The sequence below is a fragment of the Ascaphus truei genome, chromosome 1 (assembly GCF_040206685.1).
Source record: "Ascaphus truei isolate aAscTru1 chromosome 1, aAscTru1.hap1, whole genome shotgun sequence".
NCBI lineage: Eukaryota > Metazoa > Chordata > Amphibia > Anura > Ascaphidae > Ascaphus > Ascaphus truei.
In genome coordinates, this window is record NC_134483.1 from 52129730 (window position 1) to 52152847 (window position 23118).

The 23118-nt window shown below is 50.6% G+C and overlaps 1 protein-coding gene across 3 annotated transcripts in view; it reads left to right on the plus strand.

Moving 5' to 3' along the window:
* The window catches only part of SPEF2 (sperm flagellar 2), a 245736-nt gene that overhangs the window by 63567 nt on the left and 159051 nt on the right, over positions 1-23118 (plus strand). For all 3 annotated transcript variants that reach the window (XM_075588085.1, XM_075588094.1, XM_075588104.1), the window contains exons 8-9: positions 8977-9165; positions 10325-10512. In XM_075588085.1, coding sequence (XP_075444200.1) covers positions 8977-9165; positions 10325-10512 — 377 coding nt within the window. The remainder of the gene's footprint in view (positions 1-8976; positions 9166-10324; positions 10513-23118) is intronic.

A 23118-nucleotide genomic window follows, 5' to 3' on the forward strand; every position in this document is an offset into this window, starting at 1 on the left:
GCGCCTCCAAATGTAACGGGTTTTCCCCCACCCACTCGCATATAATACTGTGGAGGTGTAGGAACATGCAAGGTTACTCAGGTGTGGTGCATTACCTGTTGGCTCACAGGAGGGCTGAGCTTCCGCCACGGGGAACCTGGGGTACATACATCTTATACATCTCTAGGTGCAACGCCTCCACCTGGGAGGGATCCCAACGGAGTGGGAGGAGGCCCTCACAGAAAACAACCACACAAAGCGAACAAATGTAAAACAGGACTGGCTTTACTGCATAACAAACCGTATCTACATACATCAACACAACCTTCATGCGCCACGGTGGACGCTAACCACACTGGGCGTCACGGCGGACGCTAACCACACTAGGCGTCACGGCGGATGCTACCACCTCTGGCGTCACGGCGGACGCTAACCTCCCACAGAGTGATCCCACCCCGTGTCCTGTAACCCCCACCCAAATGTCTCGCACCCCCAAAGTCAAATACCACGGTGCATGTGTATGTGTGACTGCGCAGCCACTATGTCTGGTGATAGGCCTGGTTGGTGCACGTGAGTTGCAGGTTACCTGCCCGGGCTCCAGCCACGGGTACCGCGATATCACTGGAGATCCGCCCGATCCGACGTTGTCCTCCACACCGCGTTGGGTGAATTCCAGCGCGGATAATATCACCTTAGTCCCAGGGTCTTTGATGGTGTTCTGAGCCCAAAACCCACCTCGCAGGGGCCGCACGGCTTTAGCACTGTGTCCCTGACTAAGCTACCGATAAATGGGGCAGTGTCCCTATCTAGGGCCTGTCCCTATACTCCACAAGCTATTAAGTGGCTCAGGACCTAACTGGGGGCCTGGGGGCTGCTGGCCTAATGCAGAGGGTCACTGACCCCTGCATCCACCTCTTACCCCTAGCTGGTCCGGATCCTGACTGCCTGCGTGGCTGCAAACCCCGCGAAATGTATCCATCTGTTCCTAGGCAAATCCCTCAGCCCTATTGGCTCCCTGGCGTCAGGTGTCTCTGCCCCTAAGCACCCTGGGGGCTGGCAGACTCATCTCGCGCATGCGCGAGCTATCTGGGGCCTCCCACGCTGTGCTCTACCACTGCGCATGCGCAACAGCCCTAACATGGCGGCGCCCTGCTCCCCGAGCCACCGGGCCGGTGGCAACGCGATCGCGGCCTTAGCGACGGCCTGATCGCGTCCCCGGCAACCGGCCTGCTCGCGTCCCTAGCTACCAGGGATCTCTATGCTCGCGCTCCAGCCCTATCCACACGCGCGCTCGCAACTGGGAAGGAGGGGGTGAGTGCGCGAGGGGGGACCTGGCTACACGCGAGGGGGAACCTGGCTACATCAGTTTCTAATTTTTACTTCATATCTAGAAATTAAAGTTTTCCTCTTTCGGATAACATATTATGATCCAAATGTTTCTTCACTTGAATAATGATATTTCTTCTTTATTTGTCATGATTAGGCAATCTATTGCCATAGTTTCATTCCGTTCTTCAATTATTTGTGTCATATCTGTCTAAATGTCTTCATTGATATACAGAAACCTGTATTTAACTACTCCAGGACTATTTAAATAACCCTTAATAATGTGCTTAAGGTCACAAGAAGATGACTCAGGGATTTGATCTAGGCTCCCCTGCTTCAAAGTCAGAGTTGGTGCCTTTACTCACTGAGACACTGCTTGAGCTTGTCATCTTAGAAACAGCCAGCAATTTATCTACTTCTAGAAAGTTTGTGGAGTGAGTGACACTGCTGCTTTAATCTCCCAGACAGAGGAAGAATCACACAAGTGAAAATCGTGCAATGTAAAAAAGGGTATTCAATTAAATATAGTACATGTAAATCCCATTTCTGGACTAAAACTTCATAGAAAAAAATAGTCAATTGGGGCGTAACACTTTTATTACCTCTACTAATATCCAGAAAGATGTACAAAGGTATTTTTTTATTTGCACATGAAACATTGTCCTAAATTTACTTCAGGGTCAATATAGCTGCATTCAGTGGTGGATTTCCTGTTAGGCCCGATAGGTAGGGTGACCAGATTTTGAAAATGAAAAACCGGGACATTTTTTTTTTTAACATAACAGTTTATTTATTGTAGTACACTTATACTTTACTACCATTAGTCCTTGTTACATAGTTGTGTGTGTGTGTGTGTGTGTGTGTGTGTGTGTGTTGACCTCACTAATCGAACAAAAAAAACCCAGATGTGAATGATTCTGAACCCATTAACCAGTGTCAGGATGCCCCCTCTTCACAATTTCTAAAGCAGCAATCCCGCCTGGGATCTTACCTGATCCGCAGTCCCTCAAGGTACTATACTGGAGGGGAGGTGTTCCCTACCTGTGTGAAACTTGAGTCAGATCTGGAAGAAAGCAGGGTAGGTTACTTCGGTGTAGCTATACGGCAGTTAAGATAAGACAGGGAGGGTGAGAGAGACAGGGAGGGTGAGAGAGACAGAGAGAGAGACAGGGAGGGTGTGAGAGAGTGAGAGAGAGAGACAGGGAGGGTGAGAGAGACAGAGAGACAGGGAGGGTGAGAGAGAGAGAGAGAGAGAGACAGGGTGGGTGAGAGAGAGAGAGACAGGGAGGGTGAGAGAGAGACAGGGAGGGTGAGAGAGAGAGAGACAGGGAGGGTGAGAGAGAGAGAGAGAGACAGGGAGGGTGAGAGAGAGGGAGAGAGACAGGGAGGCTGAGAGAGAAAGACAGGGAGGGTGAGAGAGAGGGACAGGGAGAGTGAGAGAGAGAGACAGGGAGGGTGAGAGAGAGAGAGAGACAGGGAGGGTGAGAGAGACAGGGAGGGTGAGAGAGAGAGACAGGGAGGGAGAGAGAGAGAGAGAGAGAGAGAGAGACAGGGTGGGTGAGAGAGAGACAGGGAGGGTGAGAGAGAGACGGAGGGTGAGAGAGAGAGAGACAGGGAGGGTGAGAGAGAGGGACAAGGAGGGTGGGAGAGAGACAGGGAGGCTGAGAGAGAGAGAGAGAGAGACAGGGAGGGTGAGATAGAGACAGGGAGGGTGAGAGAGAGAGACAGGGAGGGTGAGAGAGAGGGAGAGAGACAGGGAGGCTGAGAGAGAAAGACAGGGAGGGTGAGAGAGAGAGAGAAAGAGAGACAGGGAGGGTGAGAGAGAGACAGGGAGGGAGAGAGAGAGAGAGAGAGAGAGAGAGAGAGAGAGAGAGAGAGAGAGAGAGAGACAGGGTGGGTGAAAGAGAGACGGAGGGTGAGAGAGAGAGAGAAAGACAGGGAGGGTGAGAGAGAGAGACAGGGAGGGTGAGAGAGAGAGACAGGGAGGGTGAAGAGAGAGAGAGAGAGAGAGAGAGAGAGAGAGAGAGAGAGACAGGGAGGGTGAGAGAGAGGGACAAGGAGGGTGGGAGAGAGACAGGGAGGCTGAGAGAGAGAGAGAAAGACAGGGAGGGTGAGATAGAGACAGGGAGGGTGAGAGAGAGAGACAGGGAGGGTGAGAGAGAGAGAGAGAGAGAGAGAGACAGGGAGGGTGAGAGAGAGAGAGACAGGGAGGGTGAGAGAGAGAGAGAGAGAGAGAGAGAGAGACAGGGAGGGTGAGAGAGAGAGAGAGACAGGGATGGGGAGAGAGACAGGGATGGGGAGAGAGACAGGGAGGGGGAGAGAGACAGGGAGGGGGAGAGAGAGAGAGACAGGGAGGGTGAGAGAGAGAGAGACAGGGAGGGTGAGAGAGAGAGAGACAGGGAGGGTGAGAGAGAGAGAGACAGAGAGGGTGTGAGAGAGAGAGAGACAGGGAGGGTGAGAGAGAGAGAGACAGGGAGGGTGAGAGAGAGAGACAGGGAGGGTGAGAGAGAGAGAGACAGGGAGGGTGAGAGAGAGAGAGACAGGGAGGGTGACAGAGAGAGAGAGAGACAGGGAGGGTGACAGAGAGAGAGAGACAGGGAGGGTGACAGAGAGAGAGAGAGACAGGGAGGATGAGAGAGAGAGAGACAGGGAGGGTGAGAGAGAGAGAGACAGGGAGGGTGAGAGAGAGAGAGACAGGGAGGGTGACAGAGAGAGAGAGAGACAGGGAGGGTGACAGAGAGAGAGAGACAGGGAGGGTGACAGAGAGAGAGAGAGACAGGGAGGATGAGAGAGAGAGAGACAGGGAGGGTGAGAGAGAGAGACCGGGAGGGTGAGAGAGAGAGAGAGAGAGAGAGAGAGAGAGAGAGAGAGAGAGACAGGGAGGGTGAGAGAGAGAGAGAGAGACAGGGAGGGGGAGAGAGACAGGGAGGGGGAGAGAGAGAGACAGGGAGGGGGAGAGAGAGAGACAGGGAGGGGGAGAGAGAGAGACAGGGAGGGTGAGAGAGAGAGAGAGACAGGGAGGGTGAGAGAGAGACAGGGAGGGTGAGAGAGAGAGACAGAGAGGGTGAGAGAGAGAGAGACAGGGAGGGTGAGAGAGAGAGAGACAGGGAGGGTGAGAGAGAGAGACAGGGAGGGTGAGAGAGAGAGAGACAGGGAGGGTGAGAGAGAGAGAGACAGGGAGGGTGACAGAGAGAGAGAGAAAGGGAGGGTGACAGAGAGAGAGAGACAGGGAGGGTGACAGAGAGAGAGAGAGACAGGGAGGATGAGAGAGAGAGAGACAGGGAGGGTGAGAGAGAGAGAGAGAGACAGGGAGGGTGAGAGAGAGAGACCGGGAGGGTGAGAGAGAGACAGGGAGGGTGAGAGAGAGAGAGACAGGGAGGGTGACAGAGAGAGAGAGACAGGGAGGGTGACAGAGAGAGAGAGAGAGACAGGGAGGATGAGAGAGAGAGAGAGAGGGAGGGTGAGAGAGAGGCAGGGTGAGAGGGACGGGGTGACGGGGAGGGAGAGAGGGACGGGGAGAGAGAGAGAGAGAGGGGGCAGACAGGGAGGGAGAGAGAGGGGGAGACGGGGAGACAGAGAGGGGGAGACAGAGGGGGACAGGGGGAGACAGAGAGGGGGAGAGGGAGACGGGGAGACAGAGATGGGGAGAGAGGGACAGAGGGACAGACAGGGAGAGAGGGACAGGGAGTGAGGGAGACACACACACACACACACACACACACACACACACACACTGACACACACACTGGTACACACACACACACTGGTACACACACACACACACACTGGTACACACACACACTGGTACACACACACACTGGTACACACACACACACTGGTACACACACACACACACTGGTACACACACTGGTACACACATACACACACACACACACACACACTGGTACACACACACACACACACACACACTGGTACACACACACACTGGTACACACACACACTGGTACACACACACACACACACTGGTACACACACACACACTGGTACACACACACTGGTACACACACACACACACACACACACACTGGTACACACACACACACACACACTGGTACACACACACACACACTGGTACACACACACACACACACACTGGTACACACACACTGGTACACACACACACACACACACACACACACACACTGGTACACACACACACACTGGTACACACACACACACACACACACACACACACACACACACACACACACACACACACACACACACACTGGTATACACACACACACACACACACTGGTACACACACACTGGTACACACACACTGGTACACACACACACACTGGTACACACACACACACACACGTACACACACACACACAGTGGAGTACAGATAGAGGCAGCCACGAGCAGGCGGCTCCCCGCCTCCCCCTGCACCCACCCCCGCGCCCATCTCCCGCACCAAGGGGGGGGGTTGGATGGGAGCGCCGGGAGGCAAAGGTACAAACTGCTGCCCCCCCCTCCCCCGGCGGGCAGCCACAGGTTCCCGGGGCAGAATGGGGGGACACCGCGCAGCCACCACTGCCCGCCCCCACGCCCATCTCCCGCACCATGGGGACCGTAGGGGAAGGGAGCGCCAGGACAGGAGGCAAACGATCAAAAACCCACCTCCTATCACCCCGGGCGGGCAGAGGGGGGGAGACACCGCGCAGAGGAACCAGGAGCGGGCAGAGACACACACCACGTGTGCTCTGCCGCAGGAAGCGGAAGCCCCACCCCCAGGCACCCTGGCCCTGCCCCCCACCCCAAGGCACCCTGGCCCTGCCCACCCCCAGGCACACTGGCCCTGCCCCCCACCCAGGCCCTGCCCCCCCCCAGGTGCCCTTCCTTTCCATTCCCACATGCCGGCCCTTGGTGAACGATGATGCCGTAAGCGGGGCTTAATACCGGGACGCAGGGGATTGGCCAAGGTAGCAAATGCCGGGGGGCGAGACTTTGTACAATGCCGGGCCGCATCCTCCAATCAGCAAGGCTCAGCATGTTTCTACAGAAGCCCAACCCCTGGCATTAAAAAAAATACTCACCGCCGGGCTGCTGCAGTCTCCTCCTCCGCGCCGCCGCTCACTCGCGCACCGCGGCTAATTACTCGCGCACTGCCGCCGACATTAAAAAAAAACGGGAACACACGGGGAAAAAACGGGACATTTCCGGGACACACAGGAAACCGGGACAGCAACCGAAAAACCGGGACTGTCCCGGCAAAAAGGGGACGTCTGGTCACCCTATCGATAGGCCTGCCTAGGGCTGCAAAAATTGCCACCCCCATACACACAGGCCGCACTATCGGGCTTGATGGGAAGTTCTTTACCTGCTGCTGCCTGCACCTTCCTGCTGGCCGCGCCTTCATTCTGCATCAAATGGTGCTGCGATGTCATTCGGTATCTCGTTGTCATGGGACGTTGTGGCGTCGAATTGCATCATAATCTCACGTTGTCCAACGAGACACCGTGTGACATTGTGTTGGTGACATCCACGTGCATTTTTTCACACTGCGATTTCGAATAAGACGGAGGGCGGCAGCACAGAGGAGGCGGCAGCAATGTGGAGGCAGCACCAGGTAAGTGCCTAGGGATGGCAGATCTGGAAATCCGCCGCTGGCTGCATTAAACTTTGGCATTATTTGAAGAAGAAAAAAAAGGGGGGGGTGGGGAGGGGTGAAAGTGGTGATACTTTTTAGAATATTAATTGATAGCTATATTGATCTAATTTGCACACACAAAAAATGTGTTAACCTTCTGTTAAATAGCTCTAGTAATATAAATAGGTCAGAACTCTTATAAATCAGCGTTAGCTATATACCGGTGTGTAGGGATAAGAAACAGGGCCGGCTTGATTACGGTACCAGCCGTGCAACTGCATCGGGCCCCGTGCGTACAGAGGCCCCCGTACTCTCCCCCGCCCCAACTTTCGTAATCACAGTTTAAATGTTGTGGTGGCTAAAAACCCTATGGCATAAAATAATATAATCCCTTTGATGCCTGAAGCTACCAATACAAAGAGATCTCTTCAGACACAAACAGAGTTAACCTACCGTACACATAAAACCCTTCGAAAATCATAGCATCCAAATGTGTACATATAAACCATTTGTAGCCCTGGTGGCCAGCTTGTCATGTGTTGACCCTGACTAACTGGCCATTTTGGGCTATCAATGGGTTAATATATTATGTTCTGTTAATCTTTTGTATTTGTATCACCGTTTCTACTTTAGGTTCACTAGTCTTATCTTAGCCTTTCTATAGTGTCTATTATACAGATAGGCAAGATAGGCCTAATGCCAGCCTGCGCTAGGGGGCAACAAATATTTTGTGGACGGTGGTGCAATATTGCTGTTCTAGTGAATATCATGTGAATAAGTAACTAGCTGTTCTAGTGAATATCATGTGAATAAGTAACTTGGTGTTCGTTACTCACTTGCATGCTTATTTGCATACAGTATGCTGTGTTAAAAATAGCACTAACAAACCACCGCTGCAAAAAGACCCCCATTACTTCTTCACCACTGACAGTATGGCTTAGGGAATAGATTGATGAATTGGCGTTCAACACAAATACATAAAATAGTAGTGCCAATTAGGTGATACTAATTAATCAAAAATTAGATTCTCAAGTGTGAATTACAAGGTGATAATTAGTTAAATGATGAATATTCAAATATAAAAAAGTGAATCGTGTAACAGTATACAGGCATACCCCGCTTTAAGGACACTCACTTTAAGTACACTCGCGAGTAAGTACATGTCGCCCAATAGGCAAACAGCAGTTCACGCATGCGCCTGTCACTACGTCCTGAACAGCAATACCGGCTCCCTACCTGTACCGAAGCTGTACGCAAGCAGAGAGACTATAGAGCCTGTTACAAATGTGTTATTTACATCAGTTATGCACGTATATGATGATTGCAGTACAGTACATGCATCAATAAGTGGAAAAAAGGTAGTGCTTCACTTTAAGTACATTTTCGCTTTACATACATCCTCCGGTCCCATTGCGTACGTTAATGCGGGGTATGTCTGTAATTAGCAATATAAAGATATTACTAATAATTGACAAACAATGCAAACAAAACATAAAACATATACAAAACCCCTTTTCCAAATGAAAGTCCAATGTGCAAATCTTTCAAGGTGAAGATAGAATTAAAGGAGTCCAGGCTGCTTCATGGGCTCAACTACATCCAGTCACAAGGACCTAAAGAGAAAAGGAAACAAAAAGCACACACTCCATAGCGCATAAATGTGCATTTATTAAAATCAAGGGGGATAGACAAAAGAGGGGGAACAGGCACACTTACAAGAGTAAGTAATAAAAACAGCGATTGTGAATATAATATCACCGTCAACGTGACTGATCGGGTCCAACTTCCTCAGATGGCATAGCAATTTTAACCAATCAGAGAGCAGGGATTTCAATAATGCCCGGAATTTTACTGCTTTAGCCTATAATAGAGATTAACTCTTCACAAGGAAGTAGATTATTCACAAATTGTAATTTAGCTGAAATCTTCCCAGACAAGAGGAAAATGTCTGGGTTACAGGCCATTAATCCAAAAACTGTAAAAGATACAAAATACAGTAGTGTACAAAAAAAAAAAGCATTTTATAAGCTGGTCTCTAATTGGTATCTCTTCAGGAGGCTTTCCGGGAAGAACAGCTTATTAACCGTCTAATGAGACAGTCCCAGCAAGAACGTAGGATTGCAGTACAGCTCATGCATGTTCGCCATGAGAAAGACGTTTTGAGACAAAACAGAATTTTCCGGGAGAAGCAATATGAAGAAAGGCGTGAGAGGGAGTTCCAGGAAGCACTTGATAGAGAAGCGGTATGAGGAATAATTATGTTACATATCTATTATGCCTGATATCTGTATGAACTAGAGTTGGCAAATAGTTTGTAACCATTATTTTTAACATGAATATTTTTCACAGATCTTATGTATCAAATGTGATGATTAGTAGTATGGGGTACAGACCTTCACTGTGTCACTGTGTCTTCAATAGATCATTTAGCATCATTTAGATTTACATTCCCCGACTGGGTAGGAAATTTCATGTAGACACACACAGCGCAACTTCCGGTACAGACCTGTACTTAATGAGGAAATTTGAACAGGATAGTTACTCTTTGATAAAAGGCCGGGGGGCGTGAAATGCACTAGAGGTTAATTTTGCCTATCCTCTATGCTTGGTTTTATGCTGCCATAAGATGAATAAATCATTTTATGTTTATTCATTGTGCTCTAGCCCTTATTTCTTTCAGTAGTGCACCACCATTTTTGTCTCCACGTGGGATTCTTTTCATGAGGAATTTGGCAATGTTTTTCATTTACAGTAATTGAGCTAGGTCACTTTAAAGGATCAATTCATGCCATTTTTTTATTTGTTAACATCGGATTGAAGCAAGGGGTCTCCGGAGCTGAACCCCATTAATTTCAGCTCCAGGGACCCCCTGCCTCCCGAGATACAGACCTCCAAAAGGGGTGGCAGTATCTCTGCACAGTTTAAAGCTCCCGCGCCACTAGGGCCAATACGGTCTCACCTGATGACGTCAAGGCTTTCGATCGGCCCGCAGACTGCGGGTGCTTTGGAACTCCATAATTTCGTAAACCCTGCTAGCCGAGCAGAGTCTCTACCAGCACCCCCTATGGAGATCTGTATCCCTGGAAGCAGGGGGTCCCCTAAGCTGAAATTAATGGGGTTCAGCTCCAGAGACCCACTGCTTAAATGATGTTAAAAAATAAAAAAACAATTGCCTGCTTGGGTTGCCGCTTTAACATGGTGTTCCCTTAAATTCCTTTACTAAGGTACTGTATTATTGTACAGCCGTTGTTTTTAATGTAACTATATTGGAAGGCATCACAAAAATCTTGGTATATTTTGAAACGGTGGAACAGTTATCCACTATTTTAAAGCGATGTTTGCAAGCAGGATTGCTCTGTATGATTTCTGTGCTTTTTTTCTGAGTTATTTCTGAATTGACAGGCCTTACAAAAACAAGCAAAGCTTGACTGCGAAGAACAGATGCGCAAGGTACAGGAGCTTCATGACCAGATTGCAGCTGATCGTGCAGAGACTCGCTATACGAAACACTATTTAATGTGCCAGGAAATAATGAACCAGATTATTGATCTAGTCACTAAAACAGGGGAATACCGAGAGCTAACAAACAGGTAAAACCTGTGTAACTAATACCAATGGATGTAACATGTATGAGCTCTCTACCATGTTTGTTTTTGCCTATATGTAGAATCCAAGCAGATAGCACAAAGCTCGGTACTGCAATGTTTTTACATTTTGTTTTCATAATACATCATGCTATATTTGTCATTTATGAAGTAATCTACAAATACGGCAGACTAACTGGTGCCGGGGGATGCTGTGTAATCCTAACCGTGGCATCACCCGGCAGCGGGAAATCTCTGTGGGACGGTCCCATTTACAGACCCCCCTCAGGCAGCCGCAGCTTTTACTGTCCCTGGAACGCAGCGTTTTGTTTTTCTTTCTGCGTCTACGGGGACAATAAGTTTCACTACATCTTGATCTATCATATCTATCTAGACGTGAGGCTAAAAATGTTTTGTTTGCTTTTTTTTATTTTTTTTTACTACAGTATGTACAGTGTAGGGCTATTAATCCACTGGCATCTTCAAATATTCACAAAGCTCAGTTAGCCTATTTAACCTACATTAATTAAGTAATAATCCCCGAAGAACAGGGCATTACTGGCCAATAATACCCTGGCTGGAAGAGTTGAAGGCTACACACACACACACACACACACACACACACACACACACACACACACACACACACACACACACACACACACACACACACACACACACACACACACACACACACACACACACACACACACACACACTGCAGCTACCACACACACACATACATACTGCAGACACACACTGCAGCTACAAACACACACACATTGCAGCTACACACACACACTCACACACATTGCAGCTACACACACACAGACACTGCAGCTACACACACACAAACTGCAGCTACACACACACACACACACACATACAAACTCTGCAGCTACATATATATATATATATATATATATATATATGTATATATATATATATATATATATATATGTAACGGCTGGACCCCCCTTGTCTGACCCACCCAATCTCACATTGGCCCGTGTGGTCTAACCGGTCCCCATTACAAGGTCGTGTGTGGTGGTGCACCTGCAAGTAACAGGACTCCTGAGTCTCCCACTTGGTGTTATAAGAGGATATCATCAGGACAGGTAGCTGAGGTAGTGGGTACGAGTCCAACTTACTTCACGTGCAGCGCCTCCACCTCATCAGGATCTATGCTTCCGCAGGGAGATGGTCCTGGTGAGGAACTCCTTCTCGGTGGTGACTGCCACTGTTGAGTAATCTCACACTCACACAGCGGGGGTTTCTTTGAACAAGGCATCTTTATTATAGACTTGGATGTAGCAGACTGCCCTATGCAGCTGCCGGCTCTAGCCGCACATCTTTCCGTGCTGTCCCTTTGCCAGGTACGCCCTCCCGTATTGAAGTGGGATTCCCTTTCTCCTAGGGAGATCACCGCTGCGCCAGGTCCCTGGACACAGTGTGGCTTAGACAGACTTGATTGGTCACTCTGCTACCGCTAGTTACAGCACTAGGGTCACAAAAGTATTCCTCCAATCCCTTATGCAGGAAGATACATTCTACCAGATGCTTCTCTGCCAACCTTTCAACAACACTAACTGACAGTGTTGTGCCCTTTATACCTCAGGGGGCAGGCGCATCTCTGAGGTCACTATCCAGAGACTCAGAGCATACAGCCACTCCCTTCCTTACACAGGGCACCACACCAGGGTGTGAGGGAAAACCTCCATAACTACTGTTGGCATGCCTGTACTTACCAGGACTTACTGCCAACAGGGAAGATGTATGTAGTCATTATTATGCATGGCTACATACTCCCCCTGGTTAATACCCACCGTCCCGGCTGGGACCTAAATTTGGTGTACCTTGCGCCAGGAAACACTGCAAAAGAACACACAAATAACATGGCAAACATCATCACATTGACATAATAATGCAAGCCCATCGCACTCACTGACCAGCAGGGAGCGCTAAAGAAAACAGCAGACCACTCTATTGGTTAATCAATAATAATGTCGAGGATCTGGCTTCTTCACCTCCCGCCCCGCAGCATCATGCACAGTCACGCTGTATTCCCGTGGTATCCCTCGCTCATTGCAATACACCACTTTGTGCATGTACACACTGCGTCCTATCTTCCAGACCCGCATAAGTTGAGCTACCCTCTGCTCGGCCTGCATCCCTTTAATGGCTCCCCCTTTCTCTACGATATAGTGTTGAATATCATTTTTAAGCCATCTCTCCCTATTCTCCTCTATCTCTCTCATTAGAGGTTCCGGGACATACGGGTAATCAAGCCCATGTGACTTCCTGTATTTTGCCCGTTTAGCTCGGCAAGTCCTGGTCAAGCTACTTTGGCCAGCCGCCCCGGGCAGCACCCATGACAGGGGCTCATCGGTCTCTACCGGGTCATCCAACCCTTGCGGACCCCTTAGGGATAATAAGGCCTGCCTGGATACGATCCCATCTTACCCTTAGGGCCCTAAGGTATGCCTCGTCGTCAAAGTCACCGGCAGCCCACCAGTGATCAACCACCCCCTCCCTCTCTAAGATAAATCGGGTGCGGTCGAACCAGGATACATACCCCTCGTACAACAGGGCCCACCACCTAGTCTCCTTCCGTTCTTCGGAGCTAGGGTCTATAGACCCCTCTATGGACTCCTCATCAGGCCCACCAGAAGATACCCGGGACGTACCCTCAGATCGCTCGACAACTCCTTTATACTGTGAGGTATTTCTAACTGTAATGCTTAGCACACTAGGGCAATCACTGGATACCGACACTTGTCGGGACATCCTCCCTCCGACCCATCGTCCGAAGTTCCCAAGTCCAGGCTTCCAGTCCGATCATCGGAAGGACCCCGTGACTCCCCGGACAACCCTAAGCTGGAACTGGACCCAAACAAAATAGTGACGGGGACAGGGGCTTTAGCTAGGGCCTTGGGGCTAACCTTGGGTGTGGACGGGGTTTGGGGACGGGACCGAACAGTAGGCATTGACAGGGTTACGACCTGCTCTCCAGCGATACCTGCCTTAACGTCGCCACAAAGTCCGTTCTTGTCTCCAGCAGCTGGGCTTCTTGTTCTGCAACTCGAACGCCCGTTCCCCCTGGTAGTAGGAGATCGTCTTCCGCTGCTCGACCGCAGAGGCGCCACCATCTCCCACTCGATGCCGCTCTGGTCATCCGGAACCACCTCCGCACACGCACGTGCTGCGACGCCATCTTGGGTTGGATCCCCAATCGGGATCTCTTCCTCCACGAGGACATCCGGCAACGCCCGTCTGCTGCGCGATCCAGTCTGGCTCTGGACTCGCTCTTCCTGCTCCTCCACCCCTTGGGTCTGCGACAAGCACGGTGTCTTAGTACCTCGCAGGGTCGGGGTGGATCGACCTCCGTCCGATCCACTAGTCACCATGGCAGTGGGACTCCGGCGATCGGGTGGTCGCGGTACTGGAGACACTCGACTCCGTGTCTCCACACCACGAGGAATGGCATCCCTCCATGGCGTACCAATGGTATGACAGTCTCTTCTTATGACTGTCTTACTCGCCAGCCTAGCACACTCCTCGTCCGAGGATTCTAGCTTGCAATTCGGCCGAGGCATCCCAGTAGGAGACCGGCGATGGGCTCCTCGGTGATCACCTCTCCGATGGCTAAGTTTCTCCGTCGGAAGCACCAGACCTGACTCCGACTCCGCGGGACTTGCACTCTTGTTCCAGAGGGCTCCCGGCTGTTCCTCTATCGGCATCGGGACATTTCCGGCCACTCCCACAGCTTGCACCGGTACGAACGTGGTCATGGGCCACATATACTGCAGTCCACAGTGGGGGCATCGGGCCTCGCTGCCCACGGCTCCGCCCGGCAGTCTGCACTGCAGGCAAAGACACGCCACAGTCTCCACACCCTCCACACGGATTACCAGGAAGCCTCCTGGAGCCGAATAAGGGTGAGTGGAGATCACCGGACTCTGGTCCACTTTTTCAGCAGCTTCAGCCATCTTTACCAGCGGAGGCACTCGTCTCAGAGGTCTATACTGGTCAATGGCTCTTCGCAACTGAAAGGCATGGGCTGATGTAGCAACCCTTCCTCCCACTTTCTCTGTCGACATCCGGTAGAACCGCAAACCACTCCCCCTGGTTGAAACTAGGGGGATGTCTCGTAGACTTGTAGGCTGACCCAGCACAGGTGCGGAGTGAGTCATAGTCCATGAGGGCGCGGCTCCAGCTTTCGCGCCAAACCTTTCTCGTTGGCGCCAAACCTGGCCAACAATTAGCAAACTGCAAAGTTGCAAGACTTTCTGCAGCATGCCCACGCGGTGTCCCGGGAACGCGGGAACCGCCATCTTGGTAAGTATTGTCCTTTTTCCCATTGAAGGCAGCGTCTAGCTGTTTGTTAATTGGGGTATAACAAAGTCCATTTCGTTCCTCCCATCGGATCACACTGTCATGCTCATTATTCTCAGGGGTATCATCCCGAGAACAAAAACATGATAAACACGGCGCAGCCACGGCTTTCACGCCATTCCAGAGCAAACACACAAGAGTCTCTCCTGTAGCTTGTTCTTCGTCCACGCACAGTTCATATGCGTGTTCTTCCTCTGACCGCAATCCTGGACCTTCTGCTCTGTGCAGATCCTCCATTCTTGTGGTTCTCTCTCCCTGCCATCCTGGACCTTCTACTCTATGCAGATCCTCCATTCTGACGGGTCTCCTTTGATCGTTGAACACTGAGTTCCTGTACGTGGAGCTCCGCTCTGCGGGGCAGCTACCACATCCGTACAATAAACATGCCTTGTGCACCACCTTGTGTACCTAATGTAGATCTGACTCGTGTTTGCACTACCTCAGGCTATGCTCACTCTTTCTGTGTCTACTGTAACACCTTCCTCCAGTCTGTGCTCCTTGGTAAGTGATCTGGAATGGAGACTAGAGTACTCTGGCTCTTCCATGCAGTACTTTGGGCGTCGACCTACTTTTGGCTAGCCTAGTGCGGACCCTTCCAGAATTCCTGCCCTAAGTTACCAGTTTACCCCTTCAGGCGTCCCCTGCTAGCGCTACCTCAAGGCGACTAGAACAGCAATAGCCCCCGGCTCCAGACTCACTAACCCCTAACGGATCCCAAGGCGTCTTTGCGGCATGCAGCTCCAGCATCTCCCTGACTACCCCTGGCTCCGTCCCACGCAGCACAAAGTGGCAGCAGACACTCTCTCTGTTTCCTAATGTGTGCCTAGCAAAAGCCTGTCCTGTTAACAGGTATCTCAGCAGCACCTCCAATTCTAACGGCTGGACCCCCCTTGTCTGACCCACCCAATCTCACATTGGCCCGTTTGGTCTAACCGGTCCCCATTACAAGGTCGTGTGTGGTGGTGCACCTGCAAGTAACAGGACTCCTGAGTCTCCCACTTGGTGTTATAAGAGGATATCATCAGGACAGGTAGCTGAGGTAGTGGGTACGAGTCCAACTTACTTCACGTGCAGCGCCTCCACCTCATCAGGATCTATGCTTCCGCAGGGAGATGGTCCTGGTGAGGAACTCCTTCTCGGTGGTGACTGCCACTGTTGAGTAATCTCACACTCACACAGCGGGGGTTTCTTTGAACAAGGCATCTTTATTATAGACTTGGATGTAGCAGACTGCCCTATGCAGCTGCCGGCTCTAGCCGCACATCTTTCCGTGCTGTCCCTTTGCCAGGTACGCCCTCCCGTATTGAAGTGGGATTCCCTTTCTCCTAGGGAGATCACCGCTGCGCCAGGTCCCTGGACACAGTGTGGCTTAGACAGACTTGATTGGTCACTCTGCTACCGCTAGTTACAGCACTAGGGTCACAAAAGTATTCCTCCAATCCCTTATGCAGGAAGATACATTCTACCAGATGCTTCTCTGCCAACCTTTCAACAACACTAACTGACAGTGTTGTGCCCTTTATACCTCAGGGGGCAGGCGCATCTCTGAGGTCACTATCCAGAGACTCAGAGCATACAGCCACTCCCTTCCTTACACAGGGCACCACACCAGGGTGTGAGGGAAAACCTCCATAACTACTGTTGGCATGCCTGTACTTACCAGGACTTACTGCCAACAGGGAAGATGTATGTAGTCATTATTATGCATGGCTACATACTCCCCCTGGTTAATACCCACCGTCCCGGCTGGGACCTAAATTTGGTGTACCTTGCGCCAGGAAACACTGCAAAAGAACACACAAATAACATGGCAAACATCATCACATTGACATAATAATGCAAGCCCATCGCACTCACTGACCAGCAGGGAGCGCTAAAGAAAACAGCAGACCACTCTATTGGTTAATCAATAATAATGTCGAGGATCTGGCTTCTTCACCTCCCGCCCCGCAGCATCATGCACAGTCACGCTGTATTCCCGTGGTATCCCTCGCTCATTGCAATACACCACTTTGTGCATGTACACACTGCGTCCTATCTTCCAGACCCGCATAAGTTGAGCTACCCTCTGCTCGGCCTGCATCCCTTTAATGGCTCCCCCTTTCTCTACGATATAGTGTTGAATATCATTTTTAAGCCATCTCTCCCTATTCTCCTCTATCTCTCTCATTAGAGGTTCCGGGACATACGGGTAATCAAGCCCATGTGACTTCCTGTATTTTGCCCGTTTAGCTCGGCAAGTCCTGGTCAAGCTACTTTGGCCAGCCGCCCCGGGCAGCACCCATGACAGGGGCTCATCGGTCTCTACCGGGTCATCCAACCCTTGCGGACCCCTTAGGGATAATAAGGCCTGCCTGGATACGATCCCATCTTACCCTTAGGGCCCTAAGGTATGCCTCGTCGTCAAAGTCACCGGCAGCCCACCAGTGATCAACCACCCCCTCCCTCTCTAAGATAAATCGGGTGCGGTCGAACCAGGATACATACCCCTCGTACAACAGGGCCCACCACCTAGTCTCCTTCCGTTCTTCGGAGCTAGGGTCTATAGACCCCTCTATGGACTCCTCATCAGGCCCACCAGAAGATACCCGGGACGTACCCTCAGATCGCTCGACAACTCCTTTATACTGTGAGGTATTTCTAACTGTAATGCTTAGCACACTAGGGCAATCACTGGATACCGACACTTGTCGGGACATCCTCCCTCCGACCCATCGTCCGAAGTTCCCAAGTCCAGGCTTCCAGTCCGATCATCGGAAGGACCCCGTGACTCCCCGGACAACCCTAAGCTAGAACTGGACCCAAACAAAATAGTGACGGGGACAGGGGCTTTAGCTAGGGCCTTGGGGCTAACCTTGGGTGTGGACGGGGTTTGGGGACGGGACCGAACAGTAGGCATTGACAGGGTTACGACCTGCTCTCCAGCGATACCTGCCTTAACGTCGCCACAAAGTCCGTTCTTGTCTCCAGCAGCTGGGCTTCTTGTTCTGCAACTCGAACGCCCGTTCCCCCTGGTAGTAGGAGATCGTCTTCCGCTGCTCGACCGCAGAGGCGCCACCATCTCCCACTCGATGCCGCTCTGGTCATCCGGAACCACCTCCGCACACGCACGTGCTGCGACGCCATCTTGGGTTGGATCCCCAATCGGGATCTCTTCCTCCACGAGGACATCCGGCAACGCCCGTCTGCTGCGCGATCCAGTCTGGCTCTGGACTCGCTCTTCCTGCTCCTCCACCCCTTGGGTCTGCGACAAGCACGGTGTCTTAGTATCTCGCAGGGTCGGGGTGGATCGACCTCCGTCCGATCCACTAGTCACCATGGCAGTGGGACTCCGGCGATCGGGTGGTCGCGGTACTGGAGACACTCGACTCCGTGTCTCCACACCACGAGGAATGGCATCCCTCCATGGCGTACCAATGGTATGACAGTCTCTTCTTATGACTGTCTTACTCGCCAGCCTAGCACACTCCTCGTCCGAGGATTCTAGCTTGCAATTCGGCCGAGGCATCCCAGTAGGAGACCGGCGATGGGCTCCTCGGTGATCACCTCTCCGATGGCTAAGTTTCTCCGTCGGAAGCACCAGACCTGACTCCGACTCCGCGGGACTTGCACTCTTGTTCCAGAGGGCTCCCGGCTGTTCCTCTATCGGCATCGGGACATTTCCGGCCACTCCCACAGCTTGCACCGGTACGAACGTGGTCATGGGCCACATATACTGCAGTCCACAGTGGGGGCATCGGGCCTCGCTGCCCACGGCTCCGCCCGGCAGTCTGCACTGCAGGCAAAGACACGCCACAGTCTCCACACCCTCCACACGGATTACCAGGAAGCCTCCTGGAGCCGAATAAGGGTGAGTGGAGATCACCGGACTCTGGTCCACTTTTTCAGCAGCTTCAGCCATCTTTACCAGCGGAGGCACTCGTCTCAGAGGTCTATACTGGTCAATGGCTCTTCGCAACTGAAAGGCATGGGCTGATGTAGCAACCCTTCCTCCCACTTTCTCTGTCGACATCCGGTAGAACCGCAAACCACTCCCCCTGGTTGAAACTAGGGGGATGTCTCGTAGACTTGTAGGCTGACCCAGCACAGGTGCGGAGTGAGTCATAGTCCATGAGGGCGCGGCTCCAGCTTTCGCGCCAAACTCCCCATCGGGGTGGAGTTTTCTCGTTGGCGCCAAACCTGGCCAACAATTAGCAAACTGCAAAGTTGCAAGACTTTCTGCAGCATGCCCACGCGGTGTCCCGGGAACGCGGGAACCGCCATCTTGGTAAGTATTGTCCTTTTTCCCATTGAAGGCAGCGTCTAGCTGTTTGTTAATTGGGGTATAACAAAGTCCATTTCGTTCCTCCCATCGGATCACACTGTCATGCTCATTATTCTCAGGGGTATCATCCCGAGAACAAAAACATGATAAACACGGCGCAGCCACGGCTTTCACGCCATTCCAGAGCAAACACACAAGAGTCTCTCCTGTAGCTTGTTCTTCGTCCACGCACAGTTCATATGCGTGTTCTTCCTCTGACCGCAATCCTGGACCTTCTGCTCTGTGCAGATCCTCCATTCTTGTGGTTCTCTCTCCCTGCCATCCTGGACCTTCTACTCTATGCAGATCCTCCATTCTGACGGGTCTCCTTTGATCGTTGAACACTGAGTTCCTGTACGTGGAGCTCCGCTCTGCGGGGCAGCTACCACATCCGTACAATAAACATGCCTTGTGCACCACCTTGTGTACCTAATGTAGATCTGACTCGTGTTTGCACTACCTCAGGCTATGCTCACTCTTTCTGTGTCTACTGTAACACCTTCCTCCAGTCTGTGCTCCTTGGTAAGTGATCTGGAATGGAGACTAGAGTACTCTGGCTCTTCCATGCAGTACTTTGGGCGTCGACCTACTTTTGGCTAGCCTAGTGCGGACCCTTCCAGAATTCCTGCCCTAAGTTACCAGTTTACCCCTTCAGGCGTCCCCTGCTAGCGCTACCTCAAGGCGACTAGAACAGCAATAGCCCCCGGCTCCAGACTCACTAACCCCTAACGGATCCCAAGGCGTCTTTGCGGCATGCAGCTCCAGCATCTCCCTGACTACCCCTGGCTCCGTCCCACGCAGCACAAAGTGGCAGCAGACACTCTCTCTGTTTCCTAATGTGTGCCTAGCAAAAGCCTGTCCTGTTAACAGGTATCTCAGCAGCACCTCCAATTCTAACGGCTGGACCCCCCTTGTCTGACCCACCCAATCTCACATTGGCCCGTTTGGTCTAACTGGTCCCCATTACAAGGTCGTGTGTGGTGGTGCACCTGCAAGTAACAGGACTCCTGAGTCTCCCGCTTGGTGTTATAAGAGGATATCATCAGGACAGGTAGCTGAGGTAGTGGGTACGAGTCCAACTTACTTCACGTGCAGCGCCTCCACCTCATCAGGATCTATGCTTCCGCAGGGAGATGGTCCTGGTGAGGAACTCCTTCTCGGTGGTGACTGCCACTGTTGAGTAATCTCACACTCACACAGCGGGGGTTTCTTTGAACAAGGCATCTTTATTATAGACTTGGATGTAGCAGACTGCCCTATGCAGCTGCCGGCTCTAGCCGCACATCTTTCCGTGCTGTCCCTTTGCCAGGTACGCCCTCCCGTATTGAAGTGGGATTCCCTTTCTCCTAGGGAGATCACCGCTGCGCCAGGTCCCTGGACACAGTGTGGCTTAGACAGACTTGATTGGTCACTCTGCTACCGCTAGTTACAGCACTAGGGTCACAAAAGTATTCCTCCAATCCCTTATGCAGGAAGATACATTCTACCAGATGCTTCTCTACCAACCTTTCAACAACACTAACTGACAGTGTTGTGCCCTTTATACCTCAGGGGGCAGGCGCATCTCTGAGGTCACTATCCAGGGACTCAGAGCATACAGCCACTCCCTTCCTTACACAGGGCACCACACCAGGGTGTGAGGGAAAACCTCCATAACTACTGTTGGCATGCCTGTACTTACCAGGACTTACTGCCAACAGGGAAGATGTATGCAGTCATTATTATGCATGGCTACATATATATATATATATATATATATATATATATATATATATATATATATATATATATATATATATATATATATATATATATATATATATATATATATATATATACAGACACACACACACACACAGAAACTGCAGCTACAAACAATCTGCAGACAGCCACTTACTTTGCAGCTACACAAACACTCTTTCTCGCTCCTCAACTCAAAATGAAGCCGTGTTCACAGAGGGAGGGGGAGGAGTCACTGACTGCTGCTGCTATCTGGCCAATCCCATGCCCTGTCTCAGAGCTGTTCTGACAAAATGAAAAGATGATTTGCTGGAAATAAACACAATGGAAATAAACACATTGCAAGCTGCAAAAATTCCGGGCATAATGCCCAGAATTTTACAGCTTTAGCCTATAATGCCTATTATAGGCTAAAACAGTAAAAATTCAGGTCATTATTGAAAACCCTGCTCTCTGATTGGTTAAAATTCCAGGCATTATCCAATCAGTAATGCCCTGAATTTCAGCAGCTTGCAAAATGCAGTTTTCAATCTGTTTATTTCCAGCCAATCAGCTTTCAGAACAGCTGAGACAGGGCAGGGGATTGGTTTGAATTAAGTAAAATCTCTGAGACATGGCAGGGGATTGGTCAAAAAGTATCAGCCACGGTTTGACTCCTCCCCCTCCCGAGCTGACTGTGATTTTCTGAGCAGATTCAGTTGAATTTGGGGGTGGGGGGGCGGGGTTGGGGGGAGGGAGAGAGACTGCAAAGAAGTAAGTGTGTTGTGTATAGAGGTGCAGTGGTTTGTGTTTGTGTGTGTGTGGGGGGGGGGGTGTAGAGGTGCTGTGTTGGGCTGTGTTGTGTGTAGAGCTGGGGGGAGAGTGCAAAGTTTAGTAAGTGGCTGCATTTTTTATTGTTGCTGCAGTGTGTGTGTGTTGTATGTGTAGCAGCAGTTTGTGTGAGTGTAGAGCTGATGTGTGTGTGTGTGTGTGTGTGTGTGTATAGAGCTACTGTGTGTGTGTGTGTGTGTGTGTGTGTGTGTGTGTGTGTGTGTGTGTGTGTGTGTGTGTGTGTGTGTGTGTGTGTGTATAGAGCTCCAGTGTGTGTGTGTGTGTGTGTGTGTGTTTCAGTAGCAGTGTTTATGGGTGTAGCATGTGTGTATAGCAGCAGAGTTTGTGTGTGTGTAGAGCTGCTGCTGAGTGTGTAGAGGTGCTGTGTTGTGTGTCTAGAGCTCCAGTGTGTATGTAGAGGCACTGTGTTGTGTGTGGTGTGCTGTTTTTTTGTGTGTGTGTGTGTGTGTGTGTGTGTGTGTGTGTGTGTGTGTGTGTGTGTGTGTGTACACAGAGGGGGCGGCAGTGTGTGGATATAGATATCTGCAGTGTAAGAGTATATAGAGGTGGTTTCATGTACTTACCATTTTATTTTAATAAAAAAATCTATTTAACTATACAAAAGTGTCTATTATTTATGAAATAAACCTACATTTAGCCTATAATAGTAATAATCCCCTCAGAACAGGGCATTACTGGCCAATAAGGCCCTGGCTGGGTTAAAGTCCCTCGGTTTCGCCTCGGGCCTTCCACTCTTCCAGCCAGGGCATTATTGGCCAGTAATGCCCTGTTCTTCAAGGATAATTACTTAATTAATAAGTATTCACTAAAGGAAACAATGTGACGTTAACCCGGAAATTCTCCCATTAAAAGCATGGTGTTAGGAATAACAGACATTGGGCCTCATGCAGAGAGCATCGTTATTTCAAAACTCGCCATTTTTTGTTCAATTTCCCTCAGAAAACGGCATAAAATGGCGAGTTGCGAAAAACGCGCCATTTTTTTATTTCTATGTTTAAAACTCGCCTCGCGGCTGGCGAGAACCTCAATCGCGCCATTTTTAAAACTCTCCGAATGCAGAGAGGTGCGAACGGCAAGTAGCGGCTGTTCGCGCCAAAAAAAGGCGCGATTCTCGCATTTTTGCCGCGCCACGAAAATATGGCAAGATGGCGCTCGCCGCCTATAGTAAAGGGGAAAAAAAAGGCGCGATTTTGTTTTTACACGTTTCTGAAGCGCGCATCTCGCCAATTTAAACTCGCCACACGCATCCATGTTAAACATAGCAGAATTCGCACTTTTCTGCATATGGAGAATAAAACTCTCCAAAAAAGCTACTTTTTATGAAATTCGCCATTTTTTAAATT